Source organism: Mustelus asterias, chromosome 10 (assembly GCF_964213995.1).
Source record: "Mustelus asterias chromosome 10, sMusAst1.hap1.1, whole genome shotgun sequence".
NCBI lineage: Eukaryota > Metazoa > Chordata > Chondrichthyes > Carcharhiniformes > Triakidae > Mustelus > Mustelus asterias.
The window spans coordinates 3,985,986-4,008,195 of NC_135810.1; the positions used below are offsets into that span (position 1 = coordinate 3,985,986).

Consider the following 22,210-nt stretch of genomic DNA (forward strand, 5'->3'; position numbering starts at 1 on the left):
ATCACTCTTGTGCAAAGGTTTGGAATCCGTAATTTGAGACACTGTCGGCGGGTTTTCCGTCTGCTCTCGCCCCAAGACTGGAAAATCCTGCCCGAGGTCAACAGATCTTTGCATTGTCCGTGTCCTGCCAGCTACAATTCCCACGGGGAAATTCCGCCCTGTAAATTTGTATTAACACAAGATCCTGATGGATTCTGATGTTCAAATTTTGAAATAAAAAGTAAAATCGAAGACTTGCATTTCTGCAGCATCTCGACAACCTCAGGAAGTCCCAAAACATTTAACAATCAATGAGATACTTTTTGAAGTGTAGTCGCTGTTGTAATGCAGTAAAAAAAAAGGCAGCCAATTTGCATATAGCAAGCTCCCCGTGTACAGCAGTAAGAAGTCTCACAACACCAGGTTAAAGTCACCTGGTGATCACCTGATGAAGAAGCAGCGCACCGAAAGCTCGTGCTACCAGATAAACCTGTTGGACTTTAACCTGGTGTTGTGAGACTTCTTACTGTGCCCACCCCAGTTCGACGCCAGCACCTCCACATCATGCATACAGCAGTGTGAGAATGATTGGGGATAAATATTGGGGGGCACGGAGGAAACCTCATCCGCTCTTTTTCAAAATAGTATCTTGAGATCTTTTGCATTCACCCGAAGGGGCAGACATGGCCTCGTCAGAAAGTCGGCACCTCTGGAAGTGCAGCACTCCCTCAGTACTGCACCAGGAGGAGAGTCAGACTAGATTTTTGTGCACAAGCTCTGGATTGGAACTTGAACCCGTGGGAATCACAGGAGAGAGAGAGAGAGAGTCATATCCACTCCCCACAGCAATTGTTCAAACTCAACAGAGCACGGAATAATGTGCAAGGTGAAATCTTCATTGGGAATACGCACCGTATCTTTGGAATGGTTTTATCCGATACTCAGTCGAGCAATCATTGCAGAATAACGTGGGTGTTAACCGAGGGGTTAGAAATTACTCTTGTGTCTATATGCTAAGGTAGACAGCTGCCCCTCGAAGGAGACTTGTTATCCTGCAGGCAGCTTAAGTGTGATTGCGATAACAATTTAGATCAGCCTGCACAGTTACCATGGAAACATTGTATGGTATCACAGAGTGCCAAACTGTGACAGGAACAGAAGCTGTGTCAAATGAAGACCAAGGAACAAAGCACAAGGAGTGAAAACACATTAATGCCCTATCTATGTAGAAACATGCACTTGCTGGATCCTTATTGCATGTTTTCAAGAGACTGATTGAAATATTCAACAAATTTACCAGTTTCATCTAATGATCATGAGATTAATAATTATCCCAATTGCAATGAATATTTGCATGTTGGGATTTATATCGGATTCCCACTACATCAGGACTAAGAAATAGAAAGGAATATAGGCCCAGTTTACTCAACCTCACCTCAACACAACAATCCCCGTAGCCAGAAATCAGTTCAATGAACTTTCATTGCACCTGCTCTCAGACAAGTATTTTGTTTTCTCTATTCTTTCATGGGTGTGGGCGTCGCTGGAAAGGTCAGCATCAGGAAGATGTAACAAACCCAGAGAACCATAGATGAACAGAGACATTCAGGATACATTGAGAAGGAAAAGAGAGGCTTTTAACAAGTATAAGGCATTCAGCATGGTTGGTTTCATTGGTCAGAGCATTGAATACAGGAGTTGGGACGTCTTGTTGAAGTTGTACAAGACATTGGTAAGGCCACACTTGGAATACTGTGTACAGTTCTGGTCACCCTATTATAGAAAGGATATTATTAAACTAGAAAGAGTGCAGAAAAGATTTACTAGGATGCTACCAGGATTTGATGGTTTGAGTTATAAGGAGAGGCTGGATAGACTGGGACTTTTTTCACTGCAGCGTAGGAGGCTTAGGGGTGATCTTATAGAGGTTTAAAAAATAACGAGCGGCATGGATAAGGTAGATAGTCAACATTGTTTTCCAAAAGTAAGGGAGTCTAAAACTAGAAGTAAAGTTTATTTATTAGTCACAAGTAAGGCTTGCATTAACACTGCAATGAAGTTACTGTGAAATTTTCATAGTCACCACAGTTCAGTGCCTGTTTGGGTCAAAGCATCCAACCAGCACGTCTTTCAGAACATGGGAGGAAACGAGAGCACCCGGAGGAAACCCACGCAGACAGTGGCCCAAAGCAGGAATCGAACCCGGGTCCCTGGTGCTGTGAAGCAGCAGTGCTAACCACTGCGCTACCGTGCCACCCCAGAGGGCATAGGTTTAAGGTCAAAGGGGAGAGATACAAAAGGGTCCAGGGAGGCAATTTTTTCACACGAGGGTGGTGAGTGTCTGGGACGAGCTGCCAGAGGCGGGTACAATTTTGTTTTAAAAAAAATATTTAGACAGTTCCATGGGTAAAATGCGTATAGAGGGATATGGGCCAAATGTGGGCAATTGGGACTAGCTTAGTGGTTAAAAACTGGGTGGCATGGACAAGTTGGGCCGAAGGGCCTGTTTCCACGCTGTAAACCTCTATGACTCTATAAGGGGAGTAAGTCTGCGGAGGCATTAGTGGAGTACAGAAAGTGCAGGATGGAGCTGAAGAAATCAATTAGGAGAGCAAAGAGGGGATATGAGAAAGCTCTGGCTGGTAAAAGTAGGGAAAATGCTAAATTATTCTAGAAGTATGTCAATGGGAAGAGGATAACCAGGGACAGAGTCGGGCCCATTCGGGACCAAGCGGGAAGTCTGTGGGTGGGGGCAGAGGACATTGGTCGGGTGTTAAATGAATATTTCACATCTGTCTTCACCCACAAGAATGAGGAGGTAGTTATCGAACCCGGGGAGTGAGACTGTGAGGCTCTAGAGAAAATCATCACAGGGAGTGACAAAGTATTGGGGGTATTGGCAGGCTTAAAAGTGGACAAATCTCCAGGTTCGGATGAATTGTGTTCCAGGCTGTTGTGGGAGGCAACTGGGCTCTGACCCAACATTTATATTCCTCCCTGGCCATTGGGGAGGTGCCAGAGAACTGGAGAACAGCCAATGTGGTCCCACTATTTAAGAAAGGTTGTAGAGACAAGCCAGGGAACTACAGACCCAGTGAGTCTCACGTCTGTGGTTGGGAAACGACTGGAGAAGATTCTGAAGGAGAGAATCTATCTGCATTTGGAGAGGCAAGGTTTGATCAGGGAGAGTCAGCATGGTTTTGTCAGAGGGAGGTCATGCCTAACAAATTTAATTGAAGTTTTTGAGCATGTAACCAAGTGTGTGGATGAGGGTAGTGCGGTTGATGTAGTTTACATGGATTTCAGCAAAGCCATTGACAAAGTCCCACATGGGAGACTTATTAAGAAGACTAATACATGTGGGATACAGGGGGGTCTGACAAGGCGGATTTATAATTGGTTTAGCTGTAGAAGACAGACTGTGGTGACAGACGGCTGCTTTAGTGACTGGAGGCCAGTGACCAGTGGCATACCACAGGGATCTGTGCTGGGCCCCCTATTGTTCGTCATTTATATAAATGACATAGATGACTATGTGTGGGGTAGGATCAGTAAGTTTGCCGATGACACAAAGATTGGCCGGGTGGTTAACAATGAGGTTGAGTGTCTTGGGTTACAGGAAGATATAGATGAGATGGTCAAATGGGCGGATAAGTGGCAGATGGAATTTAACCCTGAAAAGTGTGAGGTGATGCACTTTGGAAGGAGTAATTTGACAAGGAAGTATACTATGGAAGGTTTGACACCTTTCAAGTTCCGAAGAACAAATGGACCTTGGTGTGTTTGTCCATAGATCTCTGAAGGCGGAAAGGCAGGTTAATAGGGTGGTGAAAAAGGCAGATGGCACACTCGTCTTTATTAATCGGGGTATAGATTACCAAAACTGAGAGGGCATGATGGAGTTGTATAGAGCTTTGGTGAGGCCACAGCTGGAGAACTGTGTGCAGTTCTGGTCGCCACATTATAGGAAGGATGTGATTGCACTGGAGGGAGTGCAGAGGAGATTCACCAGGATGCTGCCTGGGATGGAGCATTTAAATTATGAAGAGAGGTTGGATAGGCTTGGGTTGTTTACATTGGAGCAGAGAGGACTGAGGGGCGACCTGACTGAGGTGTCCAAGATTATGAGGGGCATGGACAGGATGGATAGGGAGCAACTGTTCCCCTTAGTTGAAGGGTCAGTTATGAGGGGACACAAATTAAAAGTGAGGGATGGGAGGTTTAGGGGGGATTTGAGGAAAAACCTTTTTACTCAGAGGGTGTGATGGTTTGGAATGCGCTGCCTGGGAGGGTGGTGGAGGCGGGATGCCTCACATCCTTTAAAAAGTACCTGGATGAGTGCTTGCCATGCCATAATATTCAAGGCTATGGGCCAAGTGCTGGCAAGTGGGATTAGGTGGGCAGGTCAGGGCCTTTCATGCATCAGTGCAGACTCGATGGGCAGAAGGGCCTCTTCTGCACTGTAGTATTCCGTGATTCTGTGATAATTAAGGACCCCATGCACCCATCTTTCTGGTTGTATCACAGCTTGGTGTGGCTCCTGCTCTGCCCAAGACCACAAAAAACTACAAAGGGCCGTGAACAAAGTCCAGTCCATCACGCAAACCAATCTCCCATCCACTGACTCTGTCTACACTTCCCGCTGCCTCAGAAAAGCAGCTAGCATAATTAAGGACCCCACGCACCTCAGACATTCTCTCTTCCACCTTCTGCCATCGGGAAAAAAAAGATACAAAAGTCTGAGGTCACGTACCAACCGACTCAAGAACAGCTTCTTTCCTGCTGCCATCAGACTTTTGAATGGACTTACCTCGCATTAAGTTGATCTTTCTCTACACCCTAGCTATGACTGTAACACTACATTCTGAACTCTCTCCCTTCCTTCTTTATGAACGGTATGCTTTGTCTGTATAGCGTACAAGAAACATTACTTTTCACTGTATACTAATACATGTGACAGTAATAAATCAAATCAAATCAAAAGGAGGAGAGGTCATTCCATCCCTCAAACCTGCTCCACCATTCAATAAGATCATGGTCGATGTTCTATCTCAACTTCACTTTCCTGCCCTATCGCCATATCCTTTAATCCCCCTAAATGTCCACAAATCTACTGGATTTCTGTTTTGGACTAGACAGTCATAGCTTCCTAGGTCAGAGAATTTCTAAGATTCACCATCTTCTGAGTGAAGACATTCCTCCTCCATTCTGTTCTAAATGGACGATTTCTTACTCTGAGACTGTGAGGCTGTGGCTGTGTTCTGGAGTCCCCAGCCAGGGGAAAACATTCCCTCAGCACCGATCTGCCAAGCCCCTTAAGAATTTTATATGCATCAGTGTGATCGTTTCTCATTCTTCGAAACTCCAGGGAATATAGGCCTAGTTTACTCAATCTCTCCTCAAAAGACAATCCCCTTAGCCCAGAAATCAGTTTAATGAACGTTCATTGCACCTGTTCTAAGACAAGTATTTTGTCTTCTCTATTCTTTCATGGGATGTGGGCGTCGCTGGCAAGATCAGCATTTGTTTCCCATCCCTAATTGTCCTTGAACTGAATGGCTTGATCAGCCATTTCATAGGGCAATTAAGAGTCAACCGTAGGCCAGACCGGGTAAGGATGGCAGATTTCCTTCCCAAAAGGGCATTAGTGAACCAGATGGGCTTTTACAACAGTCAATGGTCACCAGAGATCAGCTTTATGTTCCAGATTTATGAATTAAATTTAAATTCCACCAGCTGCCGTGGTGGGATTCGAATCCGTGTCCCCAGCCTGCAGCTCGGGATTTCTAGCCCAATGGTGCCAACACGATGCCACCGTCAGCTATGAGGATGGCCATTCCGTTTGTGAGATGGTGAATCTGGCACCGAGCATCCTCTTGTGAGATTGAACCATTGAAACCTGCCCTCGGCTGATAGGAAAACCAAATCACAGCAGTTCGGACTTCCAAATCCTCCAATAATATTACACTTTCCCAGTAATCTTCTGAAATGTCAGTTGAAGTAAGTCACTGGGGTGGTTCTTGAACTCACAACCTCTCCATGCAGACTGGTATTTAACTCTGTTGAATCTCCTTGGAAGCATTGGTTCCATTCCTAATACAGCCACTGACTGTATTTCACAAGCAAATTGCAATCGCTCAACCATCTGAATACTTGTGAAAACTATTTGAATAGAAAAATGAGAGGTGATCTAATTGAAACGTATGCAATTCTGATGGGTACTGACAGGGTGGATGCTGATAGGCTGTCTCTCCTTGTAGGGGTGGCACGGTGGCACAGTGGTTAGCGCTGCTGCCTCACAGCGCCAGGGACCCACGTTCAATTCCCGGCTTGGGTCACTGTCTGTGTGGAGTTTGCATGTTCTCCCCCTGTCTGCATGGGTTTCCTCCGGGTGCTCCGGTTTCCTCTCACAGTCCAAAGATGTGCAGGTTAAGTGGATTGGCCATGCTAAATTGCCCCTTTAGTGTCTCAAGATGTGTAGGTTAGGGGGATTACTGAAATAAATACATGAGGTTATAGGGATAAGACCTGGGTAAGATGCTCTTTCAGAGAGTTGATGCGGACTCGATGGGCCGAATTGCCTCCTTCTGCATTGTAGGGATTCTATGAGTCTGTAACCAAGGGATACAGTTCAAAAATAAGAGTTCTCCCATTTAAGACAGAGATGGGTCGGAATTTCCTCTCCTGTGGGTTGTTAGCTTGTGGAATTCTCCTCCCCAAAGCGCTGGAGCTGGAGGCTGGATCATTGAACATATTCAAAGCTGAGTTAGACAGATTTTTGATCAAGACGAGAGTGGCGGATTATAGAGGGATGGATAGGAAAGGTGGACAGGTGAGACTTCAATTGTATCAACCGTGTTCTCATCAAATGGAGGAGCAGACTAGGGGAGGGGCCGAATGGCCCTCTCCTGTTCCTCTTGTGCTCTTGGCTTTGAGGCAAGCAGGCTACAATTGAGTCTGCATGATGTGTTTCTGAAGCAATGAGCTATTGATAACCAGTTTGAGACTTTTTTTAATATAATCCAATTCTCTTTGATTAAACAATTTTTTAGTCACTCGACGTCCACTCTGTCTCAGTCTTTGAAGACCTGCAGCCCAAAAAAAATCTATATTTTCCTCTAACCTTCCACACTTCTAAAAACCTTTGATTTTTGCAGATCATGAAATACCTCAATTAACCACCAAGGAAATTCAATACACGAGGCATAGTCATTAATGACCCTTCAGATTGCTTAAGGTTCTTTTAAAATCATTAACCTTTGAACTTGCGGCACATTAATCAGTCTTCATTGGAAACATTGATCAATTCTAGTATGTTTGAACACGCTGCCTGTGTCCAGAATTTCCTCCAAAATATAGATTAACCGCTTCAGTGAGATTGCTTGTAATGTTTCCAGGGTGACGAATTCTCCTATAAACTTCAAGTTGAACAGAGATTTACTCATTGGTCACAGAATAAGTTCATAAGTTCATGAGATATAGGAGCAGAATTAGGCCATTCGGCCCATCAAGTCTGTTCCGCCATTCAATCATGTCTAACTCCTCCTTAAATTTACTCACTGTCCCAGCATCCACCGCATTATGGGGTAGCGAATTCCACAGATTCACAACCCTTTGGGAGAAGTAGTTTCTCCTCAACTCTGTTTTAAATTTGCTACCCCTTATCCTAAGACTATGACCTCTCGTCCTAGAATGCCCCACAAGAGGAAGCATCTGCTCCACGTCTACTTTATCCATACCTTTTATCATCTTGAATACCTCAGTTTGATAGCTCAACAATGACCTGGCTTGCCACAGCCTCCTGTGGCAATGAATTCCACAGATTCACCACCCTCTGGTTGAAGAAATTCCTCCTCATCTCGGTTCTAAAGGGCCGTCCCTTTACTCTGAGGCTGTGCCCTCAGATCCTAGTCACTCCCACTAATGGAAACATCTTCCCCATGTCCACTGTATCCAGGTTATTAATGTAAGCCGACTTGTGACTAATAAATAAACTTCAAAAACAAACAGAAGGAGAAATTGTGATGAAAAACTGAATCATCCCGAATAGATGATTTAAGGGGGAGTTGGATAAATAGTATGAGGGACACTGGAATAGAAGGTAATGATTGGGTGAGATGAATAGCGGTCAAGAAGAGGCTCTAAACATCTACATTCGGTCGAATGGTTGGTTTCTATCCTTTAATCGCTTTGCAAATCTATGAAAGGGAACGGTCGACTCGAATTGTTGCTACTTTTCCCTCCCACTTTGGCAAACTCAAGAAATACTTGTAAAATATGAAAGCATACAAAATATTAAATGAATTCACTTTGTGTTAGTCATTAATACGGGCTTGTGAACATGTTCACTACATTACCACAGTAAAGAGAATTACACTGGAGAGATGGCACTAATAGATCTGATGCTAATAGGGACACATCAAACCTGTTAAGCTGCAGGGAGCTGAATTGCAAAAGACTTAACATGAATCCTTCGTAAAAATGGATTAATTAAAAAAAAACAAAGCAACTTCCATTTGTGATATTGTATTATTTATTTTGGACATTAAATGCAACCAATTTTTTTTTTAAATCAAAAATTAGCAATTCAATCAAAAGTGACATGAAAGAGTCTGTTAAGAGCAAGAAAACAGGAATAAAATATTGAAACTTGAATCAGTGTCATTTGATCGGGAATTAATGAACCTCAGGTGTAAAGAATTGAGACATTAGAAAGATGTTTGGTGGGAAATGTTAGCTACGCAATACACCAGGGCAGAAAAGACAATTAAATGGCTCCAGGGTAGAAAATAAAAGGCACGCAAAGGTGCTGAAACAACTGGTGTGCCCGGGAATTATGTTACGGATTAGAATGCTTCATAGAATTTTTGTATCTTCTATTACATCATCCCGGGCAGGGCGAAGGCAGAGGAAACTCTGGTGGAGGTCCAAAGTGGTCCTGATGTGCAAATCGGTCGTCCGACCTTGGTATAGGGGCGAACGACTAATCGAACCATCTAGTAGCTGGTTCCCTACGAAGTTTCCCTCAGGATAGCTGGTGCTCGAAAGGGGCGGCATGGTGGTAAGCTGCCTCACAGCGCCAGGGACCCGGGTTCAATTCCGGCCTCAGGTCGCTGCCTGTGTGGAGTTTGCACATTCTCCGTGTCTGTGTGGGTTTCCTCCGGGAGCTCTGGTTTCCTCCCACAGTCCAAAGATGTGCGGGTTAGGTGGATTGGCCATGGTAAATTGCCCCTTAGTGTTAGGGGGATTAGCGGGATACATACACGGGGTTACAGGGATAGGGCCTGGGTGGGATTGCTGTCAGTGCAGACTTGGATGGGCTGAATGGCCTTCTTCTGCACTGTAGGGATTCTATGATCCTACTTTTATTTTTGGGTAAAGCAAGCATTAGGCAGAACTGATGGCACAAACGGGCCAGTCACTCCATGTCTTTGCTCCACAAGTCTCCTCCCACCCTACCAGTATATAATATCCTTTTATTCCTTTCTCCTTCATGTTTATCCAGGTTTCTCTTAAATAAAGTTGTATATAAAATTGGGCAGCTTGGTGGCAAGCACTGCTGCCTCACAGCGTCAGGCACCCGGGTCCGATTCTTGGCTTGGGTCACCATCTGTGTGGAGTCTGCACATTCTTCCCGTGTCTGCGTGAGTTTCCTCCGGGTGCACTGGTTTCCTCCCACAGTCCGAAAGACGTGCTGGTCAGGTGCATTGGCTGTGCTAAATTCTCTCTCAGTGTACCCGAACAGGTGCCGGAGTGTGGTGACTAGGGGATTTTCACTGGAACTTCATTGCGGTGTTGTCAACTGACTTATGACACTGATAAATAAATTATTAAAAGTATTAAGTGATTGACTGAAGGATTTTCATAGAATGCTCAGTGCCATTTAGTCCATCAAATCTGCACCGACAATCCCACCCAGGCCCTATCCCCATAATCACCTTGCTAATCCCCCTGACACTAAGGAGCAATTTAACATGGTGAATCCACCTAGCCAGCACATCTTTGGACTATGGGAGGAAACCAGAGCACCCGGAGGAAACCCACACAGACACGGGGAGAACGTGCAAACTCCACACAGACAGTGACCCGAGGCTGGAATTGAACCCGGGTCCCTGGCACTGTGAGGCCGCAGCGCTAACCACTGTGCCACTGGGCACGGTCATGCTATAACACCTCAACCACGCCACATTGTATTGTGTTCCAGATAGAGTCATAAGTCTGTCAGTAGGCCAAACAGCCCATTGAGCCTGCTCTATCATTCTATAAGATCATGACTATGATGTCATGGCACACTCTGGCACTTACTTTGTTAGTAAGAAGGTGGTGTTTATTGATAAAGAGAAACTTGGTACGGGGGTTGGTTTGCACCCCCAGGTTGCCGGTTTGCACCCCCAGGTTGCCCTGCAGTTATGCTCCACTCGTTATGATGTTAACTACATGGCTGTAAGAGGACTCTACCCTCAGGGGTGATCACTCATTCAGTTCCCATTTGTCCTTCAAGTCTGGTGATCTACGTCTGCTGCACTTTCTTAAAGAGACAGACATCACACACACACACAATGACTGATCTGATTGTGGCCTGAATTCCATTTTCCTTTCTGTTCTCACCCCACTCCCCTTCCTCCTTTGATCCTCTTGTTGACCAATAACCACTTAAAAACATACCACTTTCTGGGTAAAATCTTGACAAAAATTTATTTTAGAAAAGGTACTTTAGATATTGGAATAGGAATCAAAGTTCTGTTATTGACAATGCCAAAAATTGGCAATTGACAAGCTGGAGAAGGGTTTTTAAAAATGATTAATATATTGCAACCCCTGCATAAGGCAGACAGAAACTTTACTCACAGCTGTGGAATCACTGATCAAAGAGTCTTGGATCATTGCAGGATCAGCACATTAGATCCACCAATATTTGACAAAGTGATACCATTCTATATGCAATGAATTCAGAAGAGGAACAGGAGGCCATTCATCCCCTCCAGGTGTCCTGCCATACAATTAGATCATGGCGGATGTGTCTCGATTCCATCTCCCCGCTTTGGCTCGATAACTCTTAGTAGCTGTACCCAACGAGGGCTGTTTGAGAATTTGGATCTTAATTGACAACTATAGCAGGGGATGTGTTTTGGAGCAAAAGGCAGCACAGTGGCAAGCACTGCTGCCTCACAGCGCCAGGGACCCTGGTTCAATTCCCAGCTTTGGTCACTGTCTGTGCAGAGTCTGCACGTTCTCATGTCTGCGTGGGTTTCCTCTGGGTGCTCCAGTTTCCTCCCACAGTCCGAAAGACATGCTGGTTAGGTGCATTGGCCATGCTAAATTCTCCCTCAGTGTACCCAAACAGGCACCAAAGTGTGGCAATTAGAAGATTTTCACAGCAACTTCACTGCAGTGTTAATGAGCCTACTTGTGACATTAATAAACTTAAAACTCTACGTCAGAGTGAATGGTGGAAATGTAGGAAATTTCAAAGCAAGTCTGATACAGGAACTGTATTAATTCTGGTCATTATTTTTAAAACATTGTCGATATGAAAAAAATTACTTTTTGCCATTTAGTGGACATGATAAAACTGTAGTTGCTGCTCTATAATTAATCGTACTAGGTGACCTGCTGTCATGGTATGTCACCCTTGTCTCTCTCGAGCCATCCTCCCAATAAAACATACGCTGTGTACAAAAGTCTGAGGTCACGTACCAACCGACTCAAGAATAGCTTCTTCCCTGCTGCTGTCAGACTTTTGAATGGACCTACCTTGCATTAAGTTGATCTTTCTCTACACCCTATGACTGTAACACTCTATTCTGCACTCTCTCCTTTCCTTCTCTATGAATGGTATACTTTGTCTGTATAGCGCGCAAGAAACAATACTTTTCACTGTATACTAATACATGTGACAATAATAAATCAAATCGCAATTCAGAAAATGTATTAGCTATAAAATGTTTTGAGATTCTGCTGGTCATGAAAAGTGCTATATAAATGCAAGATTATTTTTTTCTTTAAAATCAATGCAATAAGTAAAAACTTTTATTTTACACAAGGTTTATTGAACAATAGATTGCTCACTGGTAAATTGAATGATTCAGAGGCACTGTTAGCCAGGCAAGGAGTCATCCCAACTCAACAAAACAAAATAAAGAGACAGTGTTCAATGACCAATCATCCCATTAAAAAGTGTTCACCAATTATAAATAAACACAGCTTAACACAATCTCTCACAATCATAATTAATGTTCAACTCTTTACAAATCAAGTTAGTATTGTTTCTAGCTGTAGAAAATCATTTACATTAAAGAATATTGCGAAGCAAATAAAGTAAAATCTTCAAATAATCATAGCAAACTGATCAAGAATCACTAAAACAGACCTTTTCCAACCAAATGTACATCTCATAAGAACTAGGAGCAGGAGTAGGCCACCTGGTCCCTCGAGCCTGCTCCACCATTCAATAAGATCATGGTTGATCTTTTTGTGGACTCAGCTCCACTTACCTGCCCGCTCACCATAACCCTCAATTCCTTTACTGTTCAAAAATTTATCTATCCTTGCCTTAAAAACATTCAATGAGGTAGCCTCAACTGCTTCACTGGGCAGGGAATTCCACAGATTCACAACCCTTTGTGTGAAGTTCCTCCTCAACTCAGTCCTAAATCTGCTTCCCCTTATTTTGAGGCCATGCCCCCTAGTTCTAGTTTCACCCGCCAGTCGAAACAACTTCCCTGTTTCCATCCTATCTATTCCCTTCATAATCTTATATGTTTCTATAAGATCTCCCCTCATTCTTCTGAATTCCAATGATTATAGTCCCAGTCTATTCAGTCTCTCCTCATAAGCCAAATCAACATAGAAAAAAATGTTTCCTTTTAATTTGCCCCTGTAGTTTTAAGTACGTGGAACACAAAGGATTCAAGCATGGAAAATGGTTAATATGACAGAAATACATTTTCATAGAATCCCTGGAGTACAGGAGGCCATTCGGCCCATCGAGTCTGTGCCGACCACAATCCCACCCAGGCCCTATCCCTGTAACCCCACACATTTACCCTGCTAATCCCCCTGACACTAGGGTCAATTTAGTCAATCAAACACTCACATCTTTGGACTGTGGGAGGAAACCCACGCAGACACGGGGAGAACATGCAAACGCCACACAGACAGTGACCCCAAGGCCGGAATCGAACCTGGGTCCCTGGCGCCGTGAGGCAGCAGTGCTAACCACTGTGCTACCATGTTGCCTGGTTTCAACTTTTCACTGTTCTATTTCTAGCCTCTTTCTTTCCCGTCTTCTCCAACTTTCACCACCCTCCCACCTGCCCCCCACTCCTGTGTCCAACTCTCCCTTGCACCTCACTGTTTGATTTGTTCCTTTATTTTTTAAAGAAAAAAATTCTTTACAGCTTCTTTCAGTATCGCAGGCTGACACAGCAAGACTGAAATGGGAAACATCGCACGCTCACAGAATGGTTAAGCGTGCAGGAGGTCAGCATTCAGCCCATCATATGTCTGCACCAACTCTGAATGAGCAATTCACTTCATGTCATTCCCCAGCCTTCAGTGTGAATCAGTTTGCAAAAAGTAAAGAGACAAGGCAGCTAAAGTCAATCTGGAAAATATGAAGAAACACTTTTTCGTTTGGCAGGGGAAGGAACTAGCAACATAGACAAAGTAAAACAGTCTAAGAATAAGTAAGCCATTTAGGACTGAGATGAGAAAGAACTTCTTCACTCAGCGTTGTGAACCTGTGGAATTCTCTACCACACAAAGCTGTTGGGGTCAATTTGTTAGATATGTTCAAGAGGGAGGTGGACGTGGTCCTTGTGGCTAAAGGGATCAAGGGGCATGGCGAGAAAGCGGGAGTGGGATACTGAAAGTGTATGATCAACCATGATCATGTTGAATGGTGGTACAGGCTGGAAGGGCTACACCTATTTTCTAAGTTTCTAATAACAATCTTTTTTGGGTGTTGGTGAGAATGAAGACAAGTGCGGCAATCCTTTGAAGCCAATCAGGAAATCCTATGCCTTTAAGTTTTTTATTAAATCTTTTGAGGCTAAAATGGACAAACACATATTTTTAATTCTGCTTTGATGTGACTGATCAACCATTCCCATTGCACCACAACCAGCTCAGAGGAGATAGCTGGCAGCATCATCACACCAATAAATATTACTTTCTGGAATCAATTGCCTTGAACTTGCACCCTGGAATGCTGGCGGATGAATCGTCAACACGACCATCTGAAGTGTCTTCCTCTGCTGCTGTAACACGAGGCTTGAAAAGAAAGGGTCAACGCCTCATGGTAACAAGGCAAAAGGAGGAAAATGTCATACAAACTCTTTAATCGCTTGCATAACTATTGTTTTGTAACTTCAAAGTCAATCGGTGAGCAATGAGGAGAGTAGAAGAGTGGATGGAGTGACAAGTAAGAAAATACATTTTTAATTAGAAACCAGTTGTTTTGGCTTACTGCACAGATTTTGCCATCTCAAATGTACAGATGTTTTGAATATTAAAGATCGCTATTTCAGTAGACAGTATAACACAATTTACAGAAGCATTATTGTCACACACGCCTTTCTAAGCAACTGTGCAAATAGAATTATAAAATATAACAAAGGAAATTTAAAACAAATCCCAACTCAAAGGCAAACTGGACAGGTTTTCCTTCAAACTGAACAAATATGCAGTCATTTCAAAATGATTTATATCCAGATAAGTTTTAGATAGAAAATATAAACATGGTGTCAGTATCTTGTTCAATAGTTCTTCTAATGCAACCAGACTCTTCCATGTGCAAGTCATCAAATCAATTTGGTAAACACAAAGTTCTGTCAATCACTTCCCCAAGAAGTTAGTTCGTTTTAATCCACCTTGACAACGCTGTAGATCTTGCTCACAAACCAAAAACAGGCAACGTAACCAATAGTTCCTGAAAGAAAACGTAGAGTTTGTAAAAGCAAAATCATTAACATTCAGGCGCACAAAAAAAAATAAATGAAGGGCTGCTGCCTTTAAATCTCACCAGTGAGTCACGCTAAGGAATATCATTTTTCATGCTCCTTCAAAGTGCTGATGTTTTACCAGCTCATTGCCTGGGATACCTTGCTGCCAACCCAGCTGTGAATCAGAGAGATCTATCTTGCAGCTTGTGGCATTCTGCCTGTTGAAGATGGCCAATGACCTGGAATGCAACAGGAATGTCGGTGCCTTCAGCAAGTAAACCACTGATTTAACAGCAGGGCACCACCAGAAGCCACAGCACTGGACATTTTCCAAATCTGTCTTTTCCTCTTAGCTGAATAAACATATGTAGAGTATTTATGACACAGATTCGTGCACTGTCAACTAACAACAAGAGTAGCAGGACAGATTTATCTTGTAGCTTTTCATATCCCACAGCCATTACTATGGGCAGTGTGTTCAGCTCTGAATGGAAAGCGTTACCTCCTTGCTACTGGACAGCCAAACATTTCAACAGCATGTTAGATCAGATTGCTTGCAATCTGAGCCACAAATAGCACAGGGAATGATTTTCTAGCTACATTTATAAATGACTTTTCCTTCCTTCAGAGATCACGGATTTTTGACTGTGACAAGAAGCTAGAAATAAGGGAAAAAGACTTGTGTTTATGTGGAATCTTTCATAGAATCCCTAGTGTTCATGGTGGCCATTTGGCCCATCGAGCCTGCACTGACAACAATCCCACCCAGGCCCTCCCACCGAAGCCCCACACATTTACCCTGCTAATCCTCCTGACACTAAGGGGCAATTTAGCATGACCAATCCACCTAATCTGCACATCTTTCATGGCATCTGAACATCCCAAACATTCCAGGCAAAAAGGGCATGGATAGAATGGATAGTCAGAATCCTTTTCCCAGTAGAAATGTCAATTACTAGGGGACATAGGTTTAAGGTGAAAGGGAGAAAGTTTAATGGAGATGTGAGGGGCAAGTCTTTTTTATAGAGGGTGGTAAGCCTGGAATGCGCTACCTGTGGAGTTGGTAGAAGCAGATACAATTGCAACGTTTAAGAGGCATCTTGACAGATACACGAATAGGCAGCGAAAACAGGGATACAGACTGCATAGAGGCAAAAGATCTTGAGTTTAGAAAGGCATCATGTGTCGGTCAGGTTTGGTGGGCCGAAGGGCCTGTTCCTGTGCTGTATTGATCTTTACTCTTGAGGCGTAGTCATTGTTGTAAGATAGAAAGCACAGCTGCCAATTGGCACATAGCAAGCGCTCAAAAGTATCAGACAAATCATAGAAACTCTACAGTACAGAAGGAGGCCATTCAGCCCATTGAGTCTGCACTGACAATAATCCCACATAGGCCTTATCCCCATAAGAACATAAGAAATAGGAGCAGGAGTAGGCCATCTAGCCCCTCGAGCCTGCCCCGCCATTCAATAAGATCATGGCTGATCTGACGTGGATCAGTACCACTTACCCGCCTGATCCCCATAACCCCTAATTCCCTTACCGATCAGGAATCCATCCATCCGTGCTTTAAACATATTCAGCGAGGTAGCCTCCACCACCTCAGTGGGCAGAGAATTCCAGAGATTCACCACCCTCTGGGAGAAGTTGTTCCTCCTCAACTCTGTCTTAAATCGACCCCCCTTTATTTTGAGGCTGTGTCCTCTAGTTTTAACTTCCTTACTAAGTGGAAAGAATCTCTCCGCCTCCACCCTATCCAGCCCCCGCATTATCTTATAAGTCTCCATAAGATCCCCCCTCATCCTTCTAAACTCCAACGAGTACAAACCCAATCTCCTCAGCCTCTCCTCATAATCCAAACCCCTCATCTCTGGTATCAACCTGGTGAACCTTCTCTGCACTCCCTCCAATGCCAATATATCCTTCCTCATATAAGGGGACCAATACTGCACACAGTATTCCAGCTGCGGCCTCACCAATGCCCTGTACAGGTGCATCAAGACATCCCTGCTTTTATATTCTATCCCCCTCGCGATATAGGCCAACATCCCATTTGCCTTCTTGATCATCTGTTGTACCTGCAGACTGGGCTTTTGCGTCTCATGCACAAGGACCCCCAGGTCCCTTTGCACGGTAGCATGTTTTAATTTGTTTCCATTGAGATAGTAATCCCATTTGTTATTATTTCCTCCAAAGTGTATAACCTCGCATTTATCAACGTTATACTCCATTTGCCATATCCTCGCCCACTCACTCAGCCTGTCCAAATCTCTCTGCAGATCTTCTCCGTCCTCCACACGATTCACTTTTCCACTTATCTTTGTGTCGTCTGCAAACTTCGTTACCCTACACTCCGTCCCCTCCTCCAGATCATCTATATAAATGGTAAATAGTTGCGGCCCGAGTACCGATCCCTGCGGCACGCCACTAGTTACCTTCCTCCAACCGGAAAAACATCCATTTATTCCGACTCTTTGCTTCCTGTCGGATAGCCAGTCCCCAATCCACTTTAACACACTACCCCCAACTCCGTGAGCCCTAATCTTCTTCAGCAGCCTTTTATGGGGCACCTTATCAAACGCCTTTTGGAAATCCAAAAACACCGCATCCACCGGTTCTCCTCCATCAACCGCCCTAGTCACATCTTCATAAAAATCCAACATGTTCGTCAAGCACGACTTTCCCCTCATGAATCCATGCTGCGTCTGATTGATCGAACCATTTCTATCCAGATGCCCTGCTATCTCCTCTTTAATAATGGATTCCAGCATTTTCCCTACTACAGACGTTAAGCTGACCGGCCTATAGTTACCCGCCTTTTGTCTCCTTCCTTTTTTAAACAGCGGCGTAACATTAGCCGTTTTCCAATCAACCGGCACTACCCCAGAATGCAACGAGTTTTGATAAATAATCACTAACGCATCCACCATTACCTCTGACATTTCTTTCAATACCCTGGGATGCATTCCATCTGGACCCGGGGACTTGTCCACCTTCAGTCCCATTAGTCTACCCAGCACTGCCTCTCTGGTAACATTAATTGTATTAAGTATTTCTCCTGCTGCCAACCCTCTATCGTTAATATTTGGCAAACTATTTGTGTCCTCCACCGTGAAGACCGACACAAAAAACTTATTTAAAGACTCAGCCATATCCTCATTTCCCACTATTAACTCCCCCCTCTCGTCCTCCAAGGGTCCAACATTCACTCTAGCCACTCTATTCCTTTTTATATATTTATAAAAACTTTTACTATCATTTTTTATATTAATTGCTAGCCTAGCTTCATAGTCTATCCTTCCTTTCTTTATCGCTTTCTTAGTCTCTCTTTGTTGTTTCTTAAATTTTTCCCAATCACTTGTTTCTCCACTATTTTTGGCCACTCTGTACGCAGCTGTTTTTATTTTAATACTCTCCTTTATTTCCTTCGTTATCCACGGCTGGTTCTCCCTTTTCTTACAATCCTTGTTTTTTGCTGGAATATATTTTTGCTGAGAACTGAAAAGGATCTCCTTAAAAATCCTCCACTGTTCCTCAGCTATCCTACCTGCCAGCCTGCTCTCCCAGTCTACCTTAGCCAATTCATCCCTCATCCTATCATATTTCCCTCTGTTCAAACAGAGGACACTGGTTTGGGACCAAACTTTCTCCTCTTCCATCTGAATCAGAAATTCGACCATATTGTGGTCACTAGACCCAAGAGGGTCCTTCACAATAAGATCCTTAATTCTACCTACCTCGTTACCCTCACATATTTGCACCCTGATAATCCCTCTAATCTATGCATCCCAGGACATTAAGGGGAAATTCAGCACGGCCAATGCACCCAACCCGCATATCTTTGGAGCGTGGGAGGAAACCGGTGCACCCGGAGGAAACCCATGCAGATGTGGGGAGAACGTGCAGACTCCGCACAGTGGCCCAAGGCCGGAATCGAACCCAGGTCCCTGGAACTGTGAGGCAGCAACGCTAACCACTGTGCCACCCTTCTTGTAACAAGGTGTTGGTTGAGGGGTAAATATTGGGCAGGACACCAGAGATAACTCCCTTACTCTTCTTCAAAACAGTGTGCTGGGATCTTTTACCAACCGTCGGGAGAATAGACCAAGATACTGGTTTAAATTCTTGGTCCGAAAGACAGCATTTCCAACAGTGCAGCAGCAAACTAGAGTTTCAGCCTAGATTGGTGCTCAAGTCACAACCTTCATATTCAGGAGGATAGTGTGTGACTAACTGACCCATGGCTGACACTGCCCTGCTTCAGGGTAACAGAACGTGCCTCTCAATAGCTGATGTGGAGACATGCTTCCATATTACCAGCTGCAGGATCCCTGGACAAAATAAAACTGGAGTTCCCTCATAAAAGGATATCAACTAAACTGATCTATGCAACCAAATCCGAACACTCAAGATATTCAGAGTGGCAAATGTGCACAAGGTCAATTATGCTTCTTAAAAATCCAACTGAGGCTGTTAATATTGCACCTTTTCTCCCATATTAAAACATTATAGTCACCTTTCTCACTACCACTGCGTTCAGCCAATTTTCACTGCATTACAGCTGGCATCCAAAAGTACAGCATCCTTTCCTACAATGTCACTGCCAAAGAACTGAACATTTCAATCATATTTGTTTGGAGATGGAGTTGAATAAGGTGCTGCTTGTGGTGTGGGTTACACACTCAGCTCCTAATCACAGGGTTTTTGGTTCAATATCCGCTCCAGAGACTTGAGCACCAGGTTGAAGGCAGTGCGGCGCCGAGGCATCTCTGAAATGTTGTGTAAAGCACTCGAGACGCCGAGGTTGGGAAAGGTGCTAAATAATTGAAAATCTCTTGCCTTTCTTTAATATTCATCTGAATTCCATAACATTTACGAATAGCAAAATGGGACCAAAATAATCCAAACAAATAAATTCTTCACCCAGGAGCTTATAAGGACCGTAATAAAGCAAAATTATGCCTGGAATTACACCCAGTTACCGAATGCAAAACAGTTGGCCAGTTGGTTACAAAGGGGATAATGCCAAACTGAAAAAGTGATTTTGGTGCTTTATTGGTGGTAATTTATTTATTTATTGCCTGAATTACTATTTTAAAATTTCAATCACACCCTAGTACACTTTTTAGAAAGCTGCAGTTTTGATGATATGCCAGAGTAGGACTGTATTTTGGGATCTTACAAATCATATTACTCTAATTACAAAATTCCTGCGTTTCATTATTTGCCGTAGAACAAAGCACATAAGAATTAGGAGCAGGCATAGGCCATTCGGCCCCTTGAGCCTGCTCCCCCATTCGGTAGGATTGGGCCGATTTGGATTTTGGCCTCAACTTCACTTTCCCGTCTGCCTCTCATAACATAGAAACCCTACAGTGCAGAAAGAGGCCATTTGGCCCATCGAGTCTGCACCGACCACAATCCCACCCAGGCCCTACCCCCTTATCCCTACATATTTACCCGCTAATCCCTCTAACCTACGCATCTAAGGACACTAAGGGGCAATTTTATCATGGCCAATCAACCTAACCCGCACATCTTTGGACTGTGGGAGGAAACCGGAGCACCTGCAGGAAACCCACGCAGACACGAGGAGAATGTGCAAACTCCACACAGACAGTGACCCAAGCCGGGAATCGAACCCAGGTCCCTGGAGCTGTGAAGCAGCAGTGCTAACCACTGTGCTACCGTGCCGCCTGAATAATAACCCCGTGTTAATCAAAAATCTGCCTAACTCAGCCTTGAATATAATGGCCCAGCCTCCACTACTGGCTGGGGAGAGAATCCCACAGTCTAAGGACCCTCAGAGAAGAAATTTCTTACTTTGGAGTCCCCCAAATTTTACACTGGGTCCTCTAATTCTAGACTCCCCAACAAGGAGAAACATCCTCCAAGCATCCACTCTGTTAATGCTCCTTAGAATCATATGTTTCAATAAGATCACCACATTCGTCCATCCAAATAGTTTGCAGAAGTATTCAAATGGTTACAGGAGATTTAAATTCAATCAGTGCCTGTTTCAGGAATGGAACTAATGCCTCCAAGAAGGGGAGGGGAAACGCTAACAAAATAATATGACGTTCAATAGGGGTAAATACCAGTTGGTGTGGAATTGTTTTAAAAAGATTACCTGTGAATAGGAAGAAGATCAAAGTCATTATTGTTGTATATCCAAAGTACAAAATGACGCTGGCAGTGCCTGTTATCTGGAGTTTGGAGTAAAAATAGTGGATCGCGTAGATTAAGAAATATACTGCTGTGAACCCACTAGTTAGGAACGATCGCCATTGCCAGTGGTAGTCCTGAAATGGTAAGGAATAAAATCTTCTTTTAATAAAAAGGATAAAAGAGGATCAAGTAGGATCACATGCTTCATTCACGGCCTGCAATAATTTTGATTTATTTATCAGAGTCACAAGTAGGCTTACATTAACACTGCAATGAAGTTACTGTGAAAATCCCCGAGCCGCCACACTCCGGCACCTGTTCGGGTACACAGAGGGAGAATTTAGCACGGCCAATGCACCTAACCAGCACGTCTTTCAGACTGTGGGAGGAAACTGAAGCACCCGGAGGAAACCCATGCAGACATGGGGAGATCATGCTGACTCCGCAGGCAGTGACCCAAGCTGGGAATCGAACCCGGGTCCCTGGTGCTGTGAGGCAGCAGTGCGAACCACTGTGCCACCGTGCCGCCCCGTGATTAATGGGATCAAATTCAAATTCCTGTGGTCAGCAAACCTAACGACTAAACAGTAAATAAACACCATTTCCCTGGCAGCACTGACATTTATTGTGTAGAAAGCACGGTGCAGAAACAGGCCCTTTGGACCAACAGGTCCACGCTGGTGCTTATGCTCCACACATTCCTCCTCTCACCCGACCAGCACAACATCCTATCTCTTTCTCCTTTGGGTTGATTTATTTGACACTTTGATTGCAGCTTTGTGGAAATGATCTATACTTGTTTTGTAGAAATAAATGGTTCATGTTATTCTGAACTCTGCAATTAGTTTTTCAAGGTAGGGTAAATATTTTGCTAGATGCCGGATGGGGTGGTTGGAGAATCAGAACATGCTTCAGTTTCCATCAGGATGCTTCTGCTTTAAAAGATGGAGAGGAACAGAGGGGTAGGCCATTTGAGTCTGCTCCGCCATTCAATTAGATCATGGCTGATCTTCTACCTCAACACCATCTTCCCACACTATCCCCATTATCCCTGGATTACTTTACACACTCAAAATCTATCAACGTCTGTCTTGAACATACTCAACGACAGCCTCCAC

General features: G+C 44.0%; 1 protein-coding gene across 2 annotated transcripts in view; it reads right to left on the reverse strand.

Annotated features, from left to right (window-relative positions):
* Positions 1-11,991: 11,991 nt before the first annotated feature.
* Positions 11,992-22,210, reverse strand: part of tm9sf2 (transmembrane 9 superfamily member 2) — a 45,333-nt gene continuing 35,114 nt past the window's right edge. The window contains exons 16-18 of one of the 2 annotated variants that reach the window (XM_078221546.1): positions 21,055-21,226; positions 14,853-14,911; positions 11,992-14,253 (exon numbers count right to left, since the gene is read on the reverse strand). In XM_078221546.1, the coding sequence (XP_078077672.1) occupies positions 14,149-14,253; positions 14,853-14,911; positions 21,055-21,226 (336 nt within the window). In that variant the 3' untranslated portion in view covers positions 11,992-14,148. Of the gene's footprint in view, positions 14,254-14,393; positions 14,912-21,054; positions 21,227-22,210 lie in introns of those variants that run through there. The other variant, XM_078221547.1, reaches the window with a different exon arrangement.